General features: G+C 46.7%; 6 protein-coding genes across 6 annotated transcripts; 2 read left to right on the plus strand and 4 right to left on the minus strand.

Annotated features, from left to right (window-relative positions):
- Positions 1-398: 398 nt before the first annotated feature.
- Positions 399-1130, plus strand: AO090026000843 (mitochondrial 37S ribosomal protein mS41; the record flags this gene model as incomplete). Its single annotated transcript, XM_001822190.3, has 1 exon — positions 399-1130. The coding sequence occupies one exon, from the start codon at positions 399-401 to the stop codon at positions 1128-1130; it is 732 nt and encodes a 243-aa protein (XP_001822242.3).
- A 467-nt stretch (positions 1131-1597) lies between these two features.
- Positions 1598-3337, minus strand: AO090026000842 (cytochrome P450; the record flags this gene model as incomplete). The annotated part of the gene is made up of 4 exons (XM_001822189.3): positions 1598-1669; positions 1723-2781; positions 2840-3037; positions 3092-3337. The coding sequence occupies 4 exons, from the start codon at positions 3335-3337 to the stop codon at positions 1598-1600; spliced, it is 1575 nt and encodes a 524-aa protein (XP_001822241.1).
- Positions 3338-4354: 1017 nt separating this feature from the next.
- On the minus strand, positions 4355-6620 carry AO090026000841 (uncharacterized protein; the record flags this gene model as incomplete). Its single annotated transcript, XM_023235876.1, has 4 exons — positions 4355-4989; positions 5583-5930; positions 5993-6521; positions 6579-6620. 4 exons carry the CDS (start codon positions 6618-6620, stop codon positions 4355-4357), a joined length of 1554 nt encoding a protein of 517 aa, XP_023091201.1.
- A 1214-nt stretch (positions 6621-7834) lies between these two features.
- On the plus strand, positions 7835-14289 carry stt4 (1-phosphatidylinositol 4-kinase STT4; the record flags this gene model as incomplete). Its single annotated transcript, XM_023235877.1, has 11 exons — positions 7835-7842; positions 7891-8098; positions 8136-10844; positions 10892-11000; positions 11058-11183; positions 11239-11605; positions 11661-12032; positions 12093-12348; positions 12430-12633; positions 12690-12977; positions 13030-14289. The coding sequence occupies 11 exons, from the start codon at positions 7835-7837 to the stop codon at positions 14287-14289; spliced, it is 5907 nt and encodes a 1968-aa protein (XP_023091200.1).
- A 1227-nt stretch (positions 14290-15516) lies between these two features.
- Positions 15517-16356, minus strand: AO090026000839 (uncharacterized protein; the record flags this gene model as incomplete). Its single annotated transcript, XM_023235878.1, has 1 exon — positions 15517-16356. The coding sequence occupies one exon, from the start codon at positions 16354-16356 to the stop codon at positions 15517-15519; it is 840 nt and encodes a 279-aa protein (XP_023091199.1).
- Positions 16357-18261: 1905 nt separating this feature from the next.
- AO090026000837 (putative YT521-B-like splicing factor) lies at positions 18262-20373 on the minus strand (the record flags this gene model as incomplete). Its single annotated transcript, XM_023235879.1, has 4 exons — positions 18262-18771; positions 18802-18848; positions 18872-20173; positions 20250-20373. The coding sequence occupies 4 exons, from the start codon at positions 20371-20373 to the stop codon at positions 18262-18264; spliced, it is 1983 nt and encodes a 660-aa protein (XP_023091198.1).
- Between the last annotated feature and the right edge of the window lie 2158 nt (positions 20374-22531).

Genomic DNA, 22531 nt, shown 5'->3' on the forward strand with positions numbered 1-22531 from the left:
ACAGAGAATAGCCTGATAGCTTTAGTATCAGCCGAATATATTGTGTTGCGTAAATTTAGCATTACAGCGCCTTTCGCTTCGTTTCTTTTCTTTTTATTGTACTACTCATTCATAGTGATATAAGCTTAATGCCAGTGTGTTGTGGTTGGTGGCACTTACTGTATTAAGCATGCATTACCAAGTCTCGGAGTTTTGTTGATCCTGAACATGCGGCTGTCACCGAAATTTCTCCAACCGCTGAGAGTGCAGTTCAACTGGAAAGTCAGCTTTCAGCAATTTCACCTGGCCTCCATTGCCTACATCCCGATCACTTCTTTTCGGTTCCTATCCACCCAATCTCACAAGCGTAATCTTGACCCTACAAATACTGGAAAAGATCAACGCGACCGATTATGACGATGCGTAGCTCGTTTCTCTTATCTTCACGACTCATCAGACCTCTGGCCATCGGCAAAAAATGTGTGCGATGTTTCCATAAACACGCCTCTACGCCTTCTGTGCCTTCACCAACACCATTCGTCCCCGACGTCGAAACATTCCTTACGTTGATTGGACGTGGCATGACTAAACATGCAAGCAAGCTGCCTTCATGGGAGAAGCTGTTTACTCTTAGCTCTACTGAGCTTCGGGATATTGGCATTGAGCCGACTCGTCAACGGCGTTACCTGCTCCGGAAAAGGGAGAAATTCAGGAACGGAGTCTTTGGGCCGGGTGGTGACCTGGAACATGTTGTTGATGGTACAGCCCAATTGCGCGTAGTTGAGGTTCCATTGACCCCAAGGGATACAACAACGGACAATCAAGCCTCACGCCCCTCCACCTCCTCGGCGACGCTCTCTCCGGGGATGAGGAAAGTGATTGTCAATCTGCCACCTGATGCTTCCGAATATACACACGACCCATCGAAACCACTCAAAAAGTTCGCGCACATGAAGATCCATCGTGGTTCCATGCTCAGCGGACCATTCTTGCAGCCAATCAAAGGTACAGATAATTGCGCAGCTCTATTAAAAGTCCAGGAAGGCATGTGGGAGGACAAGTTGGGACACAAGGTCGATGGTGGTGAAAGGAGACGTGCCGAGGTTAGGGCTAAAAAGAGGAGTGAAGAAAGGAGGAAGGGAACAGCATAGAATCTCGTGAATCTATGAGAACTGCGGCGAATAATTGTCTTGTATAATAGTTTACTGTACTTTCTAAGGGCTTGAATCACAATAACACGACTAGGAGCTACACTACAGGAGTGCACAATTTCAGGCACTGTAGACACATTGACCCCTGTGCGCTGTTAGGTGACATCGTCCAATTGGCAGGTTTAGGTCATAACTTTAGATTAAAATGATATGATAGAAAAATGGGGCTTCCTCAAAGTTAGCCCCCGATATTAAATGCAAAAGATAATTTACATAAAGAAATAGATCGTCTGGCAATATCATGCACGTTGGAACAAGAGGCCATAATACAAACGTGCAGAGCGTCCCTCCACCTTTATTTTACTCAGTCCTGCCTTCTAAGCACTTTCAAAGCACTTTCAAAGTTACCCCACAAAACACGAGGAATGTGCCCATAGACGTCGTAAGTTGCAAACGTCGAAGGAACACTACGCCTTGGTGACAGGCTCGCGCTTCTCAAATTGTATCTTTGAGTTGCCCAAAGGCTTTGAAAATAATGACTATAATTCGGTTAGTGGGGATCTCTATAGGTTGCATAGGTGGCGTCGCTTACTGAGTAGTCAGTGTCTGGAAGAGTTTGAACACCTGGAAGGTTGCTGAACTTGAATAACCTTACTAGAGCCGCTGTTATCGCACCGAGCTGCACGTAAGCGAACTGTTCGCCAATGCACCTATGACGCCCGGCGCCGAATGGAAGATACGGGCTGTTGGTTCCTTTAGTAACCAAGCCATAGCCATAGTCAACTTTTTCTTCATCTTCAGAGCTAACAGCGATGGCCTCATCCCAGCGGTGGGGTTTCCATTCAAGCGGATCAGGGAAATGTTCTTCCGATCTTGCAGTGACACCGGGGGAGGAAAGTACATTGTGCGAGGTCGGGATCACGTAGGGAGTACCCTCTACTGGCATCGGGTTCTTCACTGCTCGAATGATAGAGTGGATTGGTGCATGTATGCGAAGAGTTTCTTTAATGACCTTGGCGTGCAAGTCCAATTTCTGCAGGTTCTCATAAGTGAGTGGAGGCATGTCGTGTCCAAGGATACGAAGTTGTTCCTGATAAAGCTCCTCTGTTATTTCAGGGGATGCTGCAAGATGCAGGACAATCCAAGCCGCAGTGGACGACGAAGAGTGCTGGCCGGCCATGAGTAAGGCGATCATCATGTGTGCAATTTCTTCGTCGGGGACAGGCGTCCCATCTTTGTACATGCAGGACATGAGATTCCAAACCATGTCTTCTGAATCCTTTTTGCTGCCAGCCTTACGGCGTTCCTTTATAATCTCCATATATGTTTCAGTCATCCTTTTCTGGGCGGCATCACGCTTGCGGTTATGTGGTAGAGGGGCCCATGGTAACATGAAATTTATAGGGGCAAAACCCATGTCGAGATCATGGTACAGTTCAGCAAATGTCGAGTCGAATCTGCTCCGAACTTCTTTCCCTTGAAGGGAACGCGAGGCGGTGTATATGGTAATCTCAGCGATCGTTTTGCAGACATCGAAAACGCCATTGGGACCCTGGAGTGCCGAGGACTTTTGTACAAAATCTTCCACTTCCTCTGTGATCAAACGAACGTACGAACGGAGTGCATCTGATGTAAGTCCAAATTTCACAAACTACAATTGTTAATAAAAATGAATCAGCGTTGCTACTATTCCGGTGAACTTTGCTTACCTTCTTCTGCTCCATAAGCTTAGCATTTGGGCAGTCGTATACCACATGACGCCCAAACACAGGAGTTGTAAGTGGGGAATAGACCTCTTCGGCGCAGACATCTCGAAGCTTGCCGTTCAGAATGAAATCGTTCCCCTTGGTGCCCAGGTAGACGGTTGTCTTCTTACCGAGGAGAACGAATGTGAAGATATCGCCATACTGAGATAGTAAGCATGTGAGCGAAATCAATGATTTCCCGCAGGGTTAGCGTACCTTTTCGCGGCAATTAAAGAAAAATCTGTATGGATCCATGCCATAGCTGATGGTACTTCCGATAAAAGGGAACCAATGAAATACCAAGGGGGGTTCTTTGTAATTTTTGAAGAGAAGTTGCCGTAAGACGTTGATAACCACAGACACAACGAGAATGGATAGCAATGCCACAGTGGAGAGCATCCATAGTGATGAACCTGAGCAGCGCTCACAAACACTGTCGAGAATGACAGCTAGGATGCCCATGATTGTGGAACAGTAGGGGTCAACAGGTAGACGAAAGGGGGAATAATGACATGAAAAGGAAAAGTGTCTCGGACAGAGGCACTCTCCGAGGTCTCTTGGAAGAAATTCAGTGGGTTAGAGACACCTAATGACGCTTCTTCTAGATTGAAAGGTAATGGCCAAGTCTGAGGGATAAACTAAACTTTCGAGCGGGTGGGAAAAAGAGAGGCACGGAGTAGACTACTGGTACCTTTCTTTATGGGAGCTCGACCCGCCGCCGCTGATTTTCTCCGGCCTGAGACCAAATTAACAAACAGTAAACTACCTTAGTACATGCCCGGGCGTGTGGGACATTTCCAGAAACCCCTGGCGACTCAGGACCAACGAATGGCAACAACGCGGATTTCACATCACGCCACTTCAACCTGGTAGACACCTAAGGCACTTTTACACACTAGTACGTACCTGGCTTAGCTTCATAACTAATTATCAACTAGGTATATCAAATCCTGTCCGATGTACCTAGTACTACCTAGGTAATATCTAAGACTTCTAACTACTACATGGATAGAGGTGTTCACTTACAGTTACAGATTTATAGTATGTACCAGTTATTACTTGACTGTTGCAAGCAGACCAGGGCATAATTTAGAGAAGTATAAGGGAAGCAGGTGTTCCCATACTAGTATTGTGTTATTGATAATTATATTCTTAAAGAAACCATCGACAACCCGTTCAAGATATCGGTGGAAAGAATAACACTAAAGCCAATGCCTATACGAGCTTTTGTCGAGTCCCGAACAGAGACAGCACCCGTTTGAGAGTCAATGCCTGATGCCGTTCGTGGCAGCATGGTATGGTATGCATGATCTTAACCGACAACGAGCCTGCAGATTTGACCTATCGTATATCTAGCAGAATGTAGAGTAATGTTAAAATCGGCCTTAACGATACTAATCGTTAGTTCCTGGTCCTTGAACTCTAGAGCAAAATAGAATAGTCTAGAAAGACAGCAACCCACGGGCGCCTAGCAAAATTTCATCTGTACTGACTGACGGAATCTTCTTTGAACAGCACTGGATCCCCACGCTCTCCAAGGTTGACAAAATCGTAAGGGGCACTATTTTCGTCAGGTGACACTTCACGTTTTTGGGCTTTGGCAGGCCGGTTGTGCACACGTTTTCCGGCGTTATTCTTATGGAAAACTTTAATCGGAATAGCACCTTCCTCCACGTGCTCACTGAAATGGACATAATTGACACTGCTAAGGAGCGTGCGTTCCCGGGCGATTTTTCGTTTCGAGAAGTCCAGTTTTCCCAAGGCTCCAGTTAGCCCATCAGTGCTGTCAGAAACACTAGGGTATTTCCCAGTAAGCCATGGATGCTCTAGGCATTCGTCCACGGTGATTCTCTTGTCGACATCAACGGTGAGCATTTTGTCTATGAGATCTAGAGCCGGGTCGCCCACAGAATCCCAGTAGGGTGATGGGTAATCAAAGCGACCCATCTTGATCTGCTGCGCTAAAGTGTACGGGCTCTCGGCAGTATAAAGCTCATCGGAGAAAGGGGGAAATCCACAAAGGCATATGTAAAGAACAACGCCAAGGGACCAGATGTCCACAGCTTTCGTGTATCGGCGCCGGCGGGAATCTTGTAATATCTCTGGTGCCACATCTACAATATAAGTATCAACAGTGCCATACAAGCCTTACTGGAGCGACTTACAGCTTGGCGTTCCGCATCTACGAGTAAGGAACATTAGCCAGGATCCCTGCACGAACAGGACACCGGTGAAGTAAAAGAGTGAAGGGAAAGGGGCATAGAGTTGCATCATACAGTGTTGTTGTAAATGAGTCTTCCCCGATAATCTTCGCAAGGCCAAAATCACCGAGCTTCACAGTCAACTCCTTGTCTGCAACGAGGATATTTTCAGGTTTTATGTCCCGATGGACGACTCCACGATCATGCTATTATTGCCCAAGTTAGCTGTTTTCCCTGAATAATGGATAGCTTCATCACTACCAGATACTTTAACCCTTCGAAAAGCTGTACGAATATATGGCGCGTTTCCGTCTCCGAAAACTTCTGCTTGCTAACGATCAAGTTGAAGAGTTCACCTTCTGGAGCAAGTTCCAGAACGAGATATACGCCATCACTTTCGTCGAACGTATCTTTAAGGCATAGTAGATTTGGGTGGCTGACACCCATCAACAGACCTATTTCTTGTTGTAAAGCGTCCACTTGGGACTTCTGAGAATCTCCGGGACGTTTCTCAAAAACCTTAACGGCGTATTGCGTTCCTGTAGACCGTTCTGCACAAAGGTAGACAGTTGCAAAATGGCCTTTTCCAAGTTGTTGAAGAAGCCTGTATTGCTGGCGGAACCCACTTGTTTCCCTTGTGCGAGGGTACCTGAAAACAAAGCGTGCTTCATCCAAGATAGTGACTTCATCCCCGTCTTCAAGTTCGCGATGCTTGTTACGCCCAACGATTGCATCATTAATAAAAGTACCATTGCTAGACAGATCCTCCATTATCGCGACCGATCCACCCTTTCTGTTTTCTGGGAAGATCAAGAAATGCCGATTAGATATAGTGGGGACGTTGATCACCAAGTCTGAATATATCCATGTCAGAGTTGTCACACAATGTTATATTACGCTTTGCATTCATACTTACCACATTCCGGATGGCGACCAACTAAGTAACCGCCAGGGGGATGGATCTTCGCTTGTTTGTCCTCCGATGATTTATCTTGCCGTCGAGTTGCCTTCCCAGCCTTGCCCTTGGACTTGGCATCCGCATGGCCTTCACAACTATCTCGTTTTCTCAGAACAAGGGGCCTCCGAACCTTTTCATCAAGCGGAATGAGGTAGCCCCATACCCCTTCAGCGGCCTCATCCTCCACTTCGTCGGCAAATGCTCTGGGTGGGTATACAAATTGTGATTGAGCCTGCGTATCGCCAGGAGGAGACGAAAATGTTTGGAGGGAATCTGAATTGAGCGGCGTTTGACAGCGCACTTGGCTAGAAGCACCAGGTGAAGCTGTGACTTCTTTCGTAACGTCCGTCGTAGTTGAATTTTGTTGGGTTAGAGGCGTAGGTAAATAGGACTGATTCACCGGCGTAGTCTGGGATTGATCTTGGTCTGTAGTTCTCTGAGAGCGCCGCTGCTTTTTCAAATCTTGTGAATCATGGTCCGTGCTAACCTATATGATATTTGCATCTTCAGCGACCTGCATTGGACCCGTTTAAGAAACACCCACCCTACTGCGTTTAAGAGAGCTCTTTTCGTTCTGTGGCGCCATTCTTCTTTTATGACTTTATGTCTCCCTTACGCTAAATAGTTGCCAAATTCGTCATAAAGGATAATGCGGTAGTAAATCCAGGTGTTTGGTTAATATCAAGCAGAGCGACGCAGAGCAGAGTGACGCAAAAGAGCCCGTTGCTTCTCTTACAGTAAGTAGTAACGCAACTTCTGACTACCGTAATTATGCCTTGGCCTAGGAAGGAAGTAAAGGAGAAGGAAGACAAGACAAAACCAAGAGAAGGGGATCACGAGGTCCCAAGAAAAAAAAAATAATAACAAAAGGAAAGAGTAGGAGAAGTAGAGAAGGAAAAAGGTACAGGAGACTTGTTGTGGTCGTGAGGCTAACTCACGGCTGGCAGCTCCAGATTTATTAGGACTCGGGAGTTCTGCGAGGAAGGTGCGCTAACGCGTATTAAATCTTTCAAGCAAGTACTCTTCATAGGCCATTTGTTGACAACAAGGGGTAGTAATACCTTCTTAGTACCATCTACCGACTACCGGATCCTATTTTTAAATACAAGAATCTTAAAGGGGGGGGGGGAGGGGGAAAGAAAGAAAGAAAGAAAGAAAGAAAAATAAGAAGAAAAAAAGAGGAAGAAGAAGAGGAAGTATATCTGAAAACGGAGGCTAGCATCAGTCTGTTTGGATTGGATGATATAGCTGTGTGATGGGAGACGGTTATACTCCGTAGAGTTCAGTTCTTGTTACAGTCCAAAAAAAAGTAATGATACGATTGCTAGTTAGGTAGTACTGTACTGACATCGGCAGGTATACTTAACTGAGACAGGTCTTTATGTAGCTTTATTGCTTAATCCTTCTAATTCGGGAGTTTGAGAGCCACAATCAGATATATCGCGTCATATGAGATTCGCACAGGTGCTTGTAAGTTCCTGTCCATCTAGCTAACTACCGGCCTGTACCGTGACTAACTGACGTGAGTTAGCCTAAAAAACCGAGGACCTAGGTCGGTCGTAATTTAGTTAGCCAGGAGTACGGACCACGGAGACGTAGGTAAGTTCGGCCTCCCACGTGGGTCTGGGCTGGGGAGGGAACACGTACTATGTACAGTCCGAGAGCACTTTTTATTACTTGAATCGTCTGCCGTTCAGGGGCAACTCGTACGTTATCTCCCTTTCGCCTCTTACATGGTTGAGGGAAACAAGGAACTTAAATTATCTACACTCCGTAATCCATTTTGGAGTTATTCTTGAAATGGACGAGTGAGTCTTAATCTCATCTCTCGGAAAGTCTTACGCTGATTGGAACAGATTCTCCGCATCAATCAGACCCTCCGCGCTGGGGAAGCTTGCAACGCTAGCAGTCAGATCACCGGAGAGTGATGAGAAATCAGACATTGCCCGCATCTCTCGACAGTTTCAACTTTCAACGTCTTACCCGCATGACTTGAATGGAGTTCTACGAAATCAGGCGCCAACCTCGCGGGTGCCCATGGTCCGTCGTCAACGCTTGCATCTCGTACATCAATGAGAAACACATAAACTGACTTTCGTAGGGCATCCGAGAACTAGATGTGTTAATCGCATTATGTAAAGCTTCTCCTTCTGTGGACAAATCCGAGCATGCCTCTAGGTTGGTTGCACAACTATCTCGATACCTTCCTGAGGCCCACAGTCAGCTTTTCCGTCCTTCACCTTTCCTGCATCACATAAAGCCTTCCCCTTGGGAGGCACTCACCAATAATGTCACTTTGGCTCTTCTTTCATTGGGCTCCGAATCTCGATATCCATTGCTGCGAGAGACTGTTCTCGATGCTGTTGAGAAGTACCTGGAACACTGCGCCAAATCTGTTCAAGCTGCGACGCCTTTCACACATCATGATTCTGGAACAGATTATCCCGTTACGGCTTATGAAGCCGTCAGTATATTATCAATTACAGTTTCCCTGGTTGGCTTTCTGGAGGCCTCCACTAAGTTTGCTTCCTTCTGGACAGCCATCGAGAAGCTTAGGATAATCGAGAAAATGCGGTCAATATTGTCCGAGGGCTTTAAGGTTGCTGTTGAGACAGCCTCCTCTATCGTACGTAATGCAAATATGTCTGACAACATTCTTCGAGATTGGAGGAGGAGGTACACTCGGCGTTATGCTGCCGATGGACGCCCTTTAGGAGCCATGCTGCTGCAGGAAGGATTCATGCGCTTTGTCAAATCGTGTACAACTTCACTCGTCGGAGCACATAATATGTCAGAGGATGAGTTGCTGGACGATTATATGAGTGGTGTTGGCATCGCTAGGAGCCACGATACAGACGAAATAGCTCTTATTAATCGCACGGCAGAGGTCATCGATGATCAGATCAAGCTTCTAGAGGATGATTCTGATTATCTGCAGCTTGGCTCACACTTGCAACAACGGCTGACTTATTCAGTGAAGGCGTTCGCCTTTATCGGATACCTACATTGCGTTTTGAGTGGAAGGGCAAACAGCGAAGACTTCCTTCCTTGGTTAGAGAACACCCTGATGGATCCAAATCAAATGTCATGCCCTGAGCTGGCAACGGCAACTTTGAAAAGCATAGCAATAGTTGCGCGAATGTCACTAAACAGCGCTTCTTCCGGAAGTCGCTCTCTCTTGAGGTTCATTGTCGAAGGTGGCATCCCAGCTGGGCCCACAGCTTCTGTTGCTGCGAAATGCCTTGCCCAAGTTCTTGGTGTTATGTCTCAAGACGCCGTTATTACGACTTTGTACTCACTTGGGAATGTTCTGAGTCCTGGCTCGGGCACCGAGAAGGCATATCGTGGACAGTCAGTGGGAGATGTTCCTGGCCATAGCAATGCTTCCGCCAGTTTCTCCCAAGTGAAGCAAAATAGTGAGATCTCCCTTCTTGTCACTGGTGAGGAAGGCAGTATACATTATAGAAACGTTGTTCACGCCATTGTGACGATTGCTGCCCACTCTAATGACGAAAAAATAAGCGCCTTAGCACAATCTATGCTGCTTCAAAAGATCGGTAAAGTCAGTGCTTCTGTTGATGCCTATATCATCAAGGAAACTGCTGCGTTGTCTCTGAGCACAGCTCAAGGTGAATTTCACCTTCTTCTCAAGTTCTATGACCGGGCCTACTGGGACGGAGTCACTAAGGGATATAGCAATGTTGCTACCGCAGTAGAGAGCGCAATGGCCTACCTTTCTGTCACACTGCAGAGGAACACCCCACTTTACAGGACATATTTGACGCATTTGCTAGAGAGTATCGTAAATAAGGGAGACGCGACGGATTTTGAGAATGAGCGCCAAAAAGACATCACCTTAGCTCCTGATGATCTCAGCCCCCTTTTGAAACCACTGGCGTTGCTTGTCTCCGATCGAGCCACTCCCAGAAACTGCGCGGATATTGCAGATTATGACCAGGACATATCTACTCTGTTTCGTGATGCTTGGTTCAACATTGCCGTTCACGGGATTTCACTTACGTCGGCCGTTGCTCGAACTCATATGAAGGAGTTGCGCATATTGGCAAAACATTCGCCACCCCTTGTTTCTGAAGACCGCATGGAAATGCTTGAAAGTGATGTGGAGCTTAATACAATTCTCAGGCGTGGCATGGGGCCACAGCGTCTCGTGGAACAGAAAAAAATCCTGATTACGGAGCTTCCCAGCCGTGAATCTGAGATCAAGCGCTTAAATTATCCAAAAGCAGTTTTCCTTAATGCAGCGTTGTTAGTCGAAAGCCTCCGTGCATCTTCAGGAAACTGCACAAAAGTCCTCAGTTACTTCCGGGACCCGGCCTTGACTACCATCGAAATGGCTAGCTGCATGACTACAATTGCAGACAAAGTGGTAAACACTTATGTCTCGCTGACGCTATCTGGTAGACACGAAGATTTCTCGGTCCCATTCTTGTCGAAAGAACTGGGTGATTTCCTTGTGGCTTGCTGTCATAGAGTAGAAAGAGTACAGAACGTTGCTGTACTCTGCGCTAATAAGATCATCAAAGAATGTCCATCAGCTCTATGCGAAAAAGACTCTCTCTTTGCCCTCCTCGAACTCTTGACAGTCATGTGGCAATCCTGCCTTGAAGAAGAACTCGATGAGTTCGAGTGGAAACCCTCGTTCACTTCACCCACGGGAATAGTCAAAGTTGACTTACCTGATAACTATCATTTTAGAAGGAAAACTTTGGATGTGTTCCTTGAACGAGCTCGGGCATGGGTCACGGCCGTGATGGATATCGCCCCACTAGATATCAAAGGTCTCCTTCAGGTATGTCCCAATACTATTTTAGAAGCATTTCTCTCACTGGAAGCCAGACCTATTTATCCGCGTCCGAAGACAGCAATGGCTTTGGCAATATTTCTATGGGTAGATCGTTTGCACTTGATATGGGATCGCTTATCTCCAAAAGCGATCAGCGGCTGGGTAAGCGCAACGGTGCATAGTCAAGATTTAGTCCTAATGCATCTCATATCTGTTTAGGATCAATTGAGCCATATGGGATCAATAGGGTCGACGTTGCTTCTGAATTCATGGCCCAGTACACTACACGCCAAAAGTATCGATATCCAGATACGCAGTTGTCTAAATTTCTAGGATGGGAAAACAGTCTGTGTATCCTTATTAATTCAACAAGTTCATTGAGCTGATCAAACAATTGCAGGCCCCAGGATCAATGCACCTGTGCTGTTTCAGCTAAAGTCAAACGATGTTGTCGAGAATAGGCTATCCTTTTTATATGAGCAGATTAGCCTTGGCAATGAAGTTTCATTTCTGGAGGTTAGGGATTGGTTGCGAAAGGCAGCCGCTCTCTTGTGCTGTGGCGGTGATCATCATCCTTCCATTCTTCATTACCTCGTTTCTTTACCCTTTGAGATATTCTCGACAGAGTCTATAAACCTCGGAATCTCTCTGTGGCTGGGAGCGATCCATGAGAATCCAATTGTGGAGCCCAAGATTCTAGTTGAGGTAGCTGAGGCTTGGGAGAAGACAATCTTGCGTAAGAAGGGTCTGTTCGACCCATCCTTTGAGTAAGGCCTCTATTCTTGCATCTTGTACCATTAAAACTGACTTGTTGTGACTTAGTTACGTTGATCCATTGTACGCAAAGATTGAGCTTCTGCCTAGTGATAAGGCATTGATGCTACAAAAGCAACAAAAAGCCCACAAGGTTCTCTCGCCGCACTCACATGTTCTCCAGTTTTTTGAGAGCCACTTCAGTGCAATTCAGCTAGGAAATTTACAAGATCAACAACTGTTTTGTCGCCTCGTTGACAAGACATCTGTGGGCCTCATGCAAACGAGCGGGCATCCACTATCTCGGGAGCTTCACTTTCGTATCATTCTGTTTGGCCTTAAGGTCCTAAAGCATTTCAGCTTGGCGGACCCGGCCTCTTCTTGGAAGCTTAAAGACCAACTCTTGTCCGCCGCCCTGAGTTGGTTTAGACATCCGCCTAGGTATGTTATCATTGAAACCGCGTGCTGCTGAGGTTATTTGTCTAATATGTGCAACTGCAGGTGGTCCTTCGGAGGCAATCGATTACAGATCAAAGCTGAAGATAAAGTCCTCAGTGATGTCGCGTCTGCTCTGGCTAATGTCTCTAATGTCGCTTGTCACACGCTGGGACCGTATAAGTCATTGCAGGCTAAACAAGATCTGCTCTATACCCTTCTTGAAAATGAGAGGTCGCGTCTCAAGGTCTGGCTATATCCTTTGGATCAAGAACGTAAACATTACATACCTCAGTCTTCTGGAAGCAGGAATTTCATGGAGGTTCGTTGGCCTTATTTGCAACACCCATTCCGTTCTCCTTTTTCCGAGCCCTCTTAAAGTATGAGTCTAATTCTATCTCAGGAGGCCACTTCTTTGTTACGGCTTGCTTGGGTTGAGCATCCCGGTTTAGCCATTCAACTTGGTGCTCGTTTCCCATCTGTGAAGCTGAAGAACGATATCCGTTGGCTATTGCTCAACTTTCCGGAAAAGGTTATCGATGAGCCCAGTAGCCTTGAAATCATGCTCGGTGCTACTCTTCCTGCAGATATCTCATTCCAGTTAAAGGTAGGGTTACGTACAAACTCGATAAATTCATCTCAGCTCAAGGCTAATTTTAACAGTATTTGCTTTACTGGGCTCCCGTGAATCCCACTGAAGCTCTGACATATTTCTTACCTGCTTATGGAAACCACCCATTCATACTGCAATATGCGATGAAAGCATTGGAAAGTCATTCAATTGACGTTCGTTTCTATTTTGTTCCACAGTTGGTCCAGGCTCTACGATATGATGCGTTAGGTTACGTAGAGCGCTATATCATGGAAACAGCTAAGCAATCTCAATTATTTGCGCACCAAGCAATTTGGAATATGAAAGCCAATTCGTACAAAGACGAGGATTCTCAAATTGTGAGTGAAGCGGCCCTTATCTGGAACGATTATGTTAACATATGGAAAACAGCCGGATCCACTCAAGCCAACCCTGGACAAATTTATGGACTCTCTTATTGCCAGTTTCACTCACGAGGAACGCGACTTCTATGAAAAGGAATTCTCCTTCTTCAATGACATCACAGGTATCTCAGGGAAGCTTCGGCCGTATATCAAAAGAAGTAAACCCGAGAAGAAAGAAAAGATTGAGGAAGAGCTTCGCAAAATCAAAGTGGAGGTTGGTGTTTACCTCCCTAGCAATCCCGATGGCGTTGTTGTCGGCATCGATCGCAAGTCAGGAAAACCACTCCAAAGCCACGCAAAAGCACCATACATGGCGACTTTCAGAATCCAAAAGACGAGGACTCGGTTTGATCCAGGAGGCGTCATAAGTTCTTTCGGACAACAGACCTTGACTCAGGACCAACAGGCCCGTTTGGACTTGGAGCAAGAGACCTACGAGGTTTGGCAGTCGGCAATTTTTAAAGTCGGTGACGACTGCCGTCAGGACATGTTGGCCCTGCAGATGATTGCTGCTTTTCGGAGCATCTTCAGTAGTGTCGGGCTTGATGTTTGGGTGTTTCCCTACCGAGTAACTTCGACAGCTCCCGGATGTGGTGTTATTGATGTCCTCCCTAATTCAATTTCTCGTGACATGCTGGGCCGTGAAGCTGTGAATGGGCTTTATGATTATTTCGTCTCCAAGTACGGCGGAGAGGATTCCATTAAATTCCAGGAAGCACGTACCAATTTTGTCAAGAGCATGGCGGCCTATTCTGTTATATCCTATCTTTTACAGTTCAAGGATCGTCATAACGGGAACATCATGGTCGATGATGCCGGCCACATTATACACATTGACTTTGGATTCTGCTTCGATATTGCACCTGGAGGCGTTCGCTTCGAGCGCGCTCCGTTCAAACTCACTTCTGAAATGGTTGCCGTGATGAGCGGTACTCAACATACACATGCTCATGCCTCTGGGGGTAATTCATACAACCCTACAAGCACACAACCCTATCGGTGGTTCGAATCCTTAGTTGTGAAGGCGTTCCTTGCATCCCGCCCCTACAGTGCTAAATTATCCCACATCGTCTCCTTGATGCTTGATAGCGGCTTACCCTGTTTCAAGCCTGATACACTGAAGAATTTCCGGGACCGATTTGTTTTAGAGAAGAGCGAGAGAGATGCGGCCGAATATATGCGGGAGCTTATCCGCAAATCTTACATGAGTGTCTCTACTAAGGGTTATGATCAATTTCAGTTGTTGACGAACGGCATCCCTTACTAGATCGGGTCGGATACCGCCGTAATTGTGCTCAATTGTCACCTTTCCTCCGTTTCGTTTCTATATCAATGTCTTTTAGCAGTCTTATTTACTTTTTCAAAGAGGCAGGAGTGGGGATGTAGGAGGGAGACTTCCGTACAGGGAATACCCCTGCCCCATTTTATACGCTCTTCAATCCCCTTCGAAGAAATCACAGTGACCCCACCCTCCTACAGTCAAGGGTGCTTATTCTCATAAATAATAGAAGAGTTGTGGCAATAAAAAGTAAAGCGAGGTGGAAATGTGGGGGCTGTACGCAGGATCAGTATCCTACATTTGTATTATGATCCCATAGACTTAAATCAACAAAGTATCAGAACGGGCACACATATAGTACCATAGTTTTCAAGCTATTAGCTGCTATGATATACATTTAATGGTATTCTGGGGAAGGCCATTACACTTTCGTGTATGTATTAGAGCAATAATGTCGCTTTACAGTCCATACTACTTCATTTTATTGGGCAGATGCTTAACTATACTTGGAAAGTGTTATAAACATATGATGAACAACAAAATACAGACAGGTCGAAAAATATATGATGTAAATAGAACATTGTGTGCGAGAGTGTGATTGCAGTCATTAGGACACCGACAACCATTTTAGAACGACCTATCAACCATCTGGATATGTCATAGAATCGCGAGTGCAATGAACATGAGGTCTGACCAGCAGCGTTCGAAAGGAAAAGAACGAAACATAAACATACGCTAAATCAACAATGCGATCATTACCCTGGTTACAAAATGTTTTGCGTCGAAATTTGACTAAGACTCTGTCACCCTTTTGGATCTCTCACCTGGCTTCCTCTCTCTCTCTCTCTCTCTCTTTTATTTTTATTTTTATTTTTATGTTTTTTATTTTTTATCAAGGCTAATGTTAAAATAGTCCGGAGCTGACTGCGACAACGGCTCCGATATCTTTTCGTTCCGTAGATGAACCGGATTGATGTATCATGAAAAGGGCAGCCAGCTGACTGAACAGTCAGCCTTGACATGCCTTGCGAAGGTAGAACCGGAAGTACCACATTGATTAGATGCAATGGCTTATTTATCAAGCCCATTTCTGTTTTAGATTCTTCCCCTCGCCCGTCTCTCTTTCGTTTAAGTCATTGATCCTTGGCCCTTGTGGTAAGGAAGATGAAGTGCTAGACAGGAACGAAGAGGTAGAAAGAACTTAAGTAAGCGAGCCTAATCCATGAAATCTCCACGGAGTATTTTCTCCTGAAAGAAGTCCGGCTTATTTTGCCGGGGTTGCTTGGGCATCTCCCGGGCTGGTTGTTCCATTGAAGCGATGGAGGCCGCCCGCTGATGCTGCCCAGACTGAGCCGGGTTTGCTGTATGCTGTGCTTGAGGTGTATTTGAGGAGTTATTTCCAATCGACGGGGCACGCTCGGCCCGAGTTCGAAGAGCTTCGGACCAATTGAAGCCTTCGCCTAATGGTCGCCAAGACGGGTTAGATCTATCATTTTCAGAAATCACTTTGTGTGTAGTTGCAGCTACTGAAACAGTGGTGGTATTGATAGAAGTGCTGCTGGCTGGCGACGCATTTGAGCGCCGTCCAGCCACGGGTGACCAAGGAGAGGGATATCTACCATTGCCTGTGCTTCCTCCGCGGACATCTCGCAATGCTTGTGCGCCAAAGGAAACCCTCCGTGCGAACGGAGAGGTCGGCGTGACACTAGGAGGGCCATTCTCATTATCCTCTATGACCGCGTCCTCGAGGCTCGCGGGGTTAGATCCCATGGAACTGGACACACTACCATGTCGCAAGTTTCTTCCCCCAAACGGTGAAGTTTGAGTTGGTGAGCCTGAAAGCCCCAGCGTGGTAATGGATAGCCGTCGCCCATGGTGCGACTGTGCGTTGGCTACGGCACTAGCCATTGGACCGGTTGGAACGCTTGAGGTGGTCCCTTGATTCCCGGATTTCGACAGATAATCAGCTAAGCCAAGGCCTGATGCCAAGGAAGCTCGACGCTGTCGCGATGATGGAGGAACAGAGATGGGAGAAGTCGAACGACCGCCTGACATTCTATCGAGACCTTGGTGAACAATCCCGTGAGGTTATTCAACAGAGTTGATAATTTGGAAGGGAGTGTGACAGGGAGCGTGTCGGATATGGTTGAGGGGCTAGGTGAGCTCTTAGCCGGGCAAGACACACCCTTTTCCACGAGTATGAACAAGTCGACGTGGGCAGAAGCGTTGAAATATTCAGTGTTAACCGTAAATTGAGGCTACTACTTTTGTGCTCAGGGTATCATACACGGTATGACGTCAAACCCTCGTGAACAACTGGCAAGGAGATAGCAACAGGAGGAAGTGAAGCTCAGTACTCCGTAATGTGCAGACAGGTCTGTTATGGGGGAATCAGTCAGCCAGGTATGTCACACAAAGATACTGAAATATGAATGCATTCCCAACGATGCAACAGTAGTGACGACAAGAACGACAGGAAAAGGTGCTGAAGCCGCCACGGTTGGCAGAAGAAGAGCCACCACCAGGGAGGGATACGGGGTGCTATTAATGACCCAGACAAGAAACGGGAGGGAACAGAGGGGGGTCAAGCTAGGGAATGCGGAAAGAGCGGGTTTTTCATACCTTATGATCGACCAGCTAGCTGCAGAGGGGGTGGAGAGCTCCAGCATGAATGGGTTTCAATCGGTTTTCCTTGGCACAAAACTCGCCGGTGTATGGGATGAACTTTCAGGAGGTGGAGAAGACGCTAGCTCTGGGGAGGGCTACCACAAAAAGACCTCCCAAGGATCTACCATTCCAGGAGCTGTAGCTACTGTACCGGGGAATGAATCACCAATACCTCAGTAGTATTTTACAGATAGAGTAAGAAGACAGTTCGTTGGGAGAAGAAAGGGACACCCGATCTAGAGGGGGGGAACAAAAAGAAAAGGAATGTTCCTTTGAGTGAAACAGAAGATCAGACGAAGAATGACCTGTACAGTCAGTAAGGTTTAGGTAACTTTACCCCACGATTGACCGTGGGCCAGAACCGGTCTAGCCTCCTTGGGGTTGGATCCGGGGGCAACTCGATGATTCATCTCATGGCCATGACTGATGAGGTCAAAGGCCAAAAGATGGTTAACATGATATTGGATTGGACAACTTGGGAGGAGTGGAAAAGTTTAAAGGGGATAAAGCATTAGAACCTCCGCAGTATCTATCGATCAATCGATTTTTCTACCAATTTAAATCTGTCCGTTTTGACCCACACTGATCACATGTTAGCCTACCTCAGGTTACTACTTGCCAAGTTGAAGGGTTTTGGAAAGGGAGCCAAGATTCCATTAATCCTTTTGGAGCTTATTCGTGTTCTTATCAGTATTCAAGGCTAACTAACATTAGCTCAAATTTCCTTCACAATAGCCCCTCTTCCCCTCTCAGACTATGTACATTACTCAAGTAAGAACTTAGCTAACAAGTCGGATGACAATTGACAGTCATCTTCGAGAGATGATTTATACCCCTCGTCTCTCCAATGACCCCCCGCTACTCTCTCCCCCGAAGGAGCAGTTTCATACAACTCCTCTTTCCACACCGCACTACAAGACAAGAATATACATATAGGTAGAATATAGCGAAGGTATCTACCCTTTTCTACGACCCTAAACATCAGGGACGTAGGATATGATAGCAATTATTAGCCACACTGGAAATTATAGAACGATATACGATGTATCCCTCTTCGCCCTTCTACCACACCTTTCCCTTCTACCTTTCCTCTTTTCCTCTCCTTTGCTGTTCGCGGTCTTCTATTGTTCTTCTACCTTCATCCAAAGAGGGGGAGGAAAGTTTAAAATAATATGTAGCAAAACGAAAACCATACTCACGTATTGATTTATTTATAGAGAGACTCTGGGGTCAAGCCGTGAGATTCTGAGCATCAATCTATTCAGGAATGCCTCAGCTTCTTCTTCTTTCGCTTCACCCAACGTAAGGTGTGTGGAATAGCTGCACAAGCCTCTCCCCGACAGCCGGCTCAATTTCTGTGCCGTCTCGGGCAATCTTGATTTCTCGGTTTGCGTTCCAGGGGTTCCGCAAACCACGTGTGCGGTAGAAAGGGACTCGTTCTGTTGAAAGCCATTGGATCCGGAACGGCTTCCCGATAGACTGGAAGCCCGACTCTGCTACCTCCTCGGCTACCTCCGCGACGCTCTTAGCAATCTTTCTTCCGCCTTCATCTTCCGATGAGTCTGCTTCCCAGAACACAGTTCCCCGCGCAAGATCGTTGATGATCCGTCCATTTGGGGCGGTGGACGTCGCTGGAGTTGGTGTCAAATCTAAGTCCTCGGACTCGGCCTGGATGTGGTTGGGGCGAGGCAGCATCTCCATGATCAAGCCGTCGTCCTCTTGGATTGGCGACACCATCCGAGCGTACCCATAATACTCGCCAGACTTATTGGCGGAAAAGACAAGGTAGACATTATCAGCAGTCTAGGTTCCAACTGTATTAACTCAAGGTACTTTCTTCTTTGTGTCGCCTTCCACCTTCATTTGAATGTAAGACTCGCCTGATAAGCATGGTTCAAGTTACCCTCGTTATGCGCCTGCGTTGCCCAGATCCCACTTTGTCTACTCAGTTCGAGATCATCCATAGACAGGCTTTTGACAATGAAATATCTGTTTGGCATTCGAGGACTCGAATATGTACTATCAACGATCTTTTTCACCAGCATACTTTCATTCTGTTCGTTGTGTATAGCGTCAGCACCGTTCTCAGCTTGAGATGAACAACTCGATGAATCGGGCTGCGGGGCAGAAGATATCGAATCTCGACGCAGTCGACAGACGAGACGTGCTCCATGGAACCTTGTGTCGTGGAATCTCGATAGTGCTGCAAGGCAGGCCACCTCCGTCTTGTAATTGACAAAGGCACAGTTACTTTTCGATATGAGAAAGACACTTTCAACATCTTTAGTGGCATCCCGTGCGAAGTAGTCTTTCAGTTCATTGATATCTGTCCCGGGGGGTAGATTGCCAACCCATAAAGCATGACCAGATTGCTTTGGCTTCCTTGGTGGTCCTCGCGGTGTTATGGGGCGGGTAAGGTTGATTGGGTGTGGAGCTGTACCACCCAAATGAATATCAGTCCGTGATAAAGGGGAACCATGAGCCATTAAATCTGCGGCATAGTTCTCCCTTTTCTGCTTACCCATCGCGGAGGGCGGAGTTTGGGTGGATCTCATTGGAGTTGACCCGTCCACGATAGTCTTTGAGACATCATAGCCCGACTCTGGGGTACGAGACTTGGACCCTTTTGAAAGAGTTGTTGATGCTTTAGCAAAGTTCTCTTGGGTATTTTTGGATGGGCAATTTTGATGTAAATGGATTGTCACATTCGCCTGAACTGCACTATGTCCATGAGATGCCACATACGTAGGCGGAGCATAATAAATTTGCCCGTATTCGGCTGGCGGGATTCCCAAGTGTGTTGGTGAGCTGTATCCTAGCGGCTGATACCCAGGCCCAGTATGCTGAGATGGCATATGTTCTTGTTGTTGCTGCTGCTGCTGCTCCTGTGAGTAAAGTGAATATGCTTGAGAGAACGGGTTATGGACAGGCATATTCATGTTCGGTGTTGTCTCAAGGAACAATGGTAAAGGGTGCATTGATGAGTATACCACTCCATGACCAGGCCCTGTAGGCACAAAGCGCTGTGGCATCACACGCCGGTCAAAAACAACAGTGTCGGCTCGGTAGCCGGGTAGCGCGGACCTCATGCCGCCCATGCTCAGCGTGGCTGGAGGCAATCCACGGCCATTATGTCTCACATAAGTAGGATCTTCGGGATGATGATGTATACTATGTGGTCGAGAGTCCTGTAAGAACCCAATGTCTGTAGGAGGATGCTAGCTTTAGCATCGAGTTCTTCCGTTGCTCAGTAACTTGCGAATATAATAGGTGGTACTGACCAGACTTTTGAGTTGCAGTTGCCGATGAGTTGGCTTTGTTAGGGTTTGACGGTGGGTTGCCACCCGGTTCTACCCTTGCTGGTTTCGAATTGCTTGAAGAAACATTATCTGCGGTGTTCGTCATGGCAGGATCTAGAGCACCAGAAACACGCCCGGTGCAAAAGCAAGTCTCGAAGGAGTTAGTCGACCATCTACAGTGGATAGTGCCAACCCTCCCAGTATAGGAAGGAAACTACAACACATACCTTCCTTCCAAGGTTCTTCTACCTGGGTGCAATTGCTTTTGATGCTGTGGTAGTATTTCACTGCAGTGACAAGAATATGTCCATGCGTTAGATTATGCCGTGACCTCCGCAAAGCAACTTTCAAACACCTCTTAATGTGAAACAGTTGGGTGGGCAGAAGAAGGGCGCTGATAAAGGAGGGGGATTTGGGCGATGAACTGGAAAAGAGGGAAGAAAAGAGAGAGAGGAAAAAGCCAAAAAGGAAAGACGCAATAGCGATAGAGGAGCAGGAAGGGAGAGGTATGTGAGGGAATGAGGGATAAATGAAGAGATAGAGAGAGAAAGAAAGAATGCACTGGATATTTTGGGTGAGGCAAATTGGAATATGATTCCTAAGCCCAACGAGCAAAGCGGGAGTGGGAGGGGAATGAGTGCAATTATTGAAGACAGGAAGATTGCTGCTAGGAATTGAAGAGATACCCAAGCTGACTAGCCTAGCAGTCATACTAAGGATTTCTCGGATGGTACAATATTGTAATAGAGGGTCTGTGGACTGTGGAAACGGGCCTAAATACAGTCAAAATGCACGCACACGCGCACCCCCCGGTTAGCATGCCCCCTCCTCCCTCAACCCCACACACTCAAGCCTGAATCATAGGATAATCCCAGAATCAATGAGTGGAGAATGGGGGCTCGTCAGAAGTAGACGAGGAAATAAATTTCCCATAAGAATTCTAGAGGGTTGGTAGAAACCACAGGCATAGAGCAGATAGGGCCCAGGCGAGAGCAGAAACCAGAAAAAGTGACATTCAGAGGGCGATACTCGTGCTAGTGGCAGCATCTCAGAGGTGAGAAGACAATGGCGGCAAAACGTACGGTAAGAAGTGGATGGTGGATAGAGCTTAGTGGCTTTTGTATCAAGCCAAAAGGGGAAGAGGGCAGCCAGAGATGGGCTCGTCTTCTTGGCTCTCATTTCTGTTGCGACAGGGGACAAGGGAGAAAAATGACAACAACAAAAATAGTATAGCAGGAGGACCAGATCTGAATGACTGGTCGTTGAACTGAAGAAACGGACAAGAGTGGCGATATTTCACTTGGCCTTTCATCATGTATACCTTTGGGCCAGGGTAAATGGTAAATGCTGGGAAACGAAGGGATAAAGTCACCGGTATCAGAGAAAAGAAAGCCTCCTCACCTTTTCCTACTTTTGTTATGTTTGATTCTTTTGCCCCCTCTTCACAGGGAGCAGGTCTGGATAATTGACGGCGAAAACGATTGTGGTCCGGCGGGTCTCCACAATATAGACAGAAAGGATATAAGATATGAGTAATAGGTGGAAGATTGCTGTCTTGTCAATCAGGAACTCCTAATCTCCAATCGATAGATAAATGAGTGGACCAGACAATTAAGTTCAGTTTTAGAACTGTGGGCGTGGTTTGGCTTCTTTCGTAAACGTACGCCCACTAAAACTGAGGCGGTAAACTAGGCATGAAGAGAAGGGGTGAGGGATAAATAATGATTCCGGGAAGAGAACCCTCCAGACTCAGCATAATCCGTAGAAGATCACTGTCAAAATGTGGATAAGAGTTCCGGTGTGGAACGAGATGGGGCACCTTGAGACGTGTTCGTCTGGGCTCATATATAGGGCTAGTATTATATCGGTAAGAGGGACTGTACAGTGGCGGACAGACAGCTAACTGGAAAACAAATCCAGTAATGTGCAGAATATTCGCTGGCTTTTCCTCGTTATCTCCCGGGATTTGCCCTCTACCTACCCTACCCTTTGGTGTTTGCGGCGGTGGCCGTGGCTTGTAAGGCAGTATCCACAGGCGAGGCTTCACCTCAACATGCGAGCCCTTTCAAATCCCACAGTGGAAGATATGGCCTGATTCGTGAGCCGAAGTTGCCGAGAAGAGGCTGAGATTAGGGAGATATTACTGACAGTGAATCGCAGGATGTTTGACCAAATTGAAGCTGAAATCCCAGGACAATGTTTGAAATATTTCACCTGAGTGGAGAGATCCGTGACGGGTCCAGTATTTATTGAAGTATAAATCA

Source organism: Aspergillus oryzae, chromosome 3 (genome assembly GCF_000184455.2).
Source record: "Aspergillus oryzae RIB40 DNA, chromosome 3".
Taxonomy (NCBI): Eukaryota; Fungi; Ascomycota; class Eurotiomycetes; order Eurotiales; family Aspergillaceae; genus Aspergillus; species Aspergillus oryzae.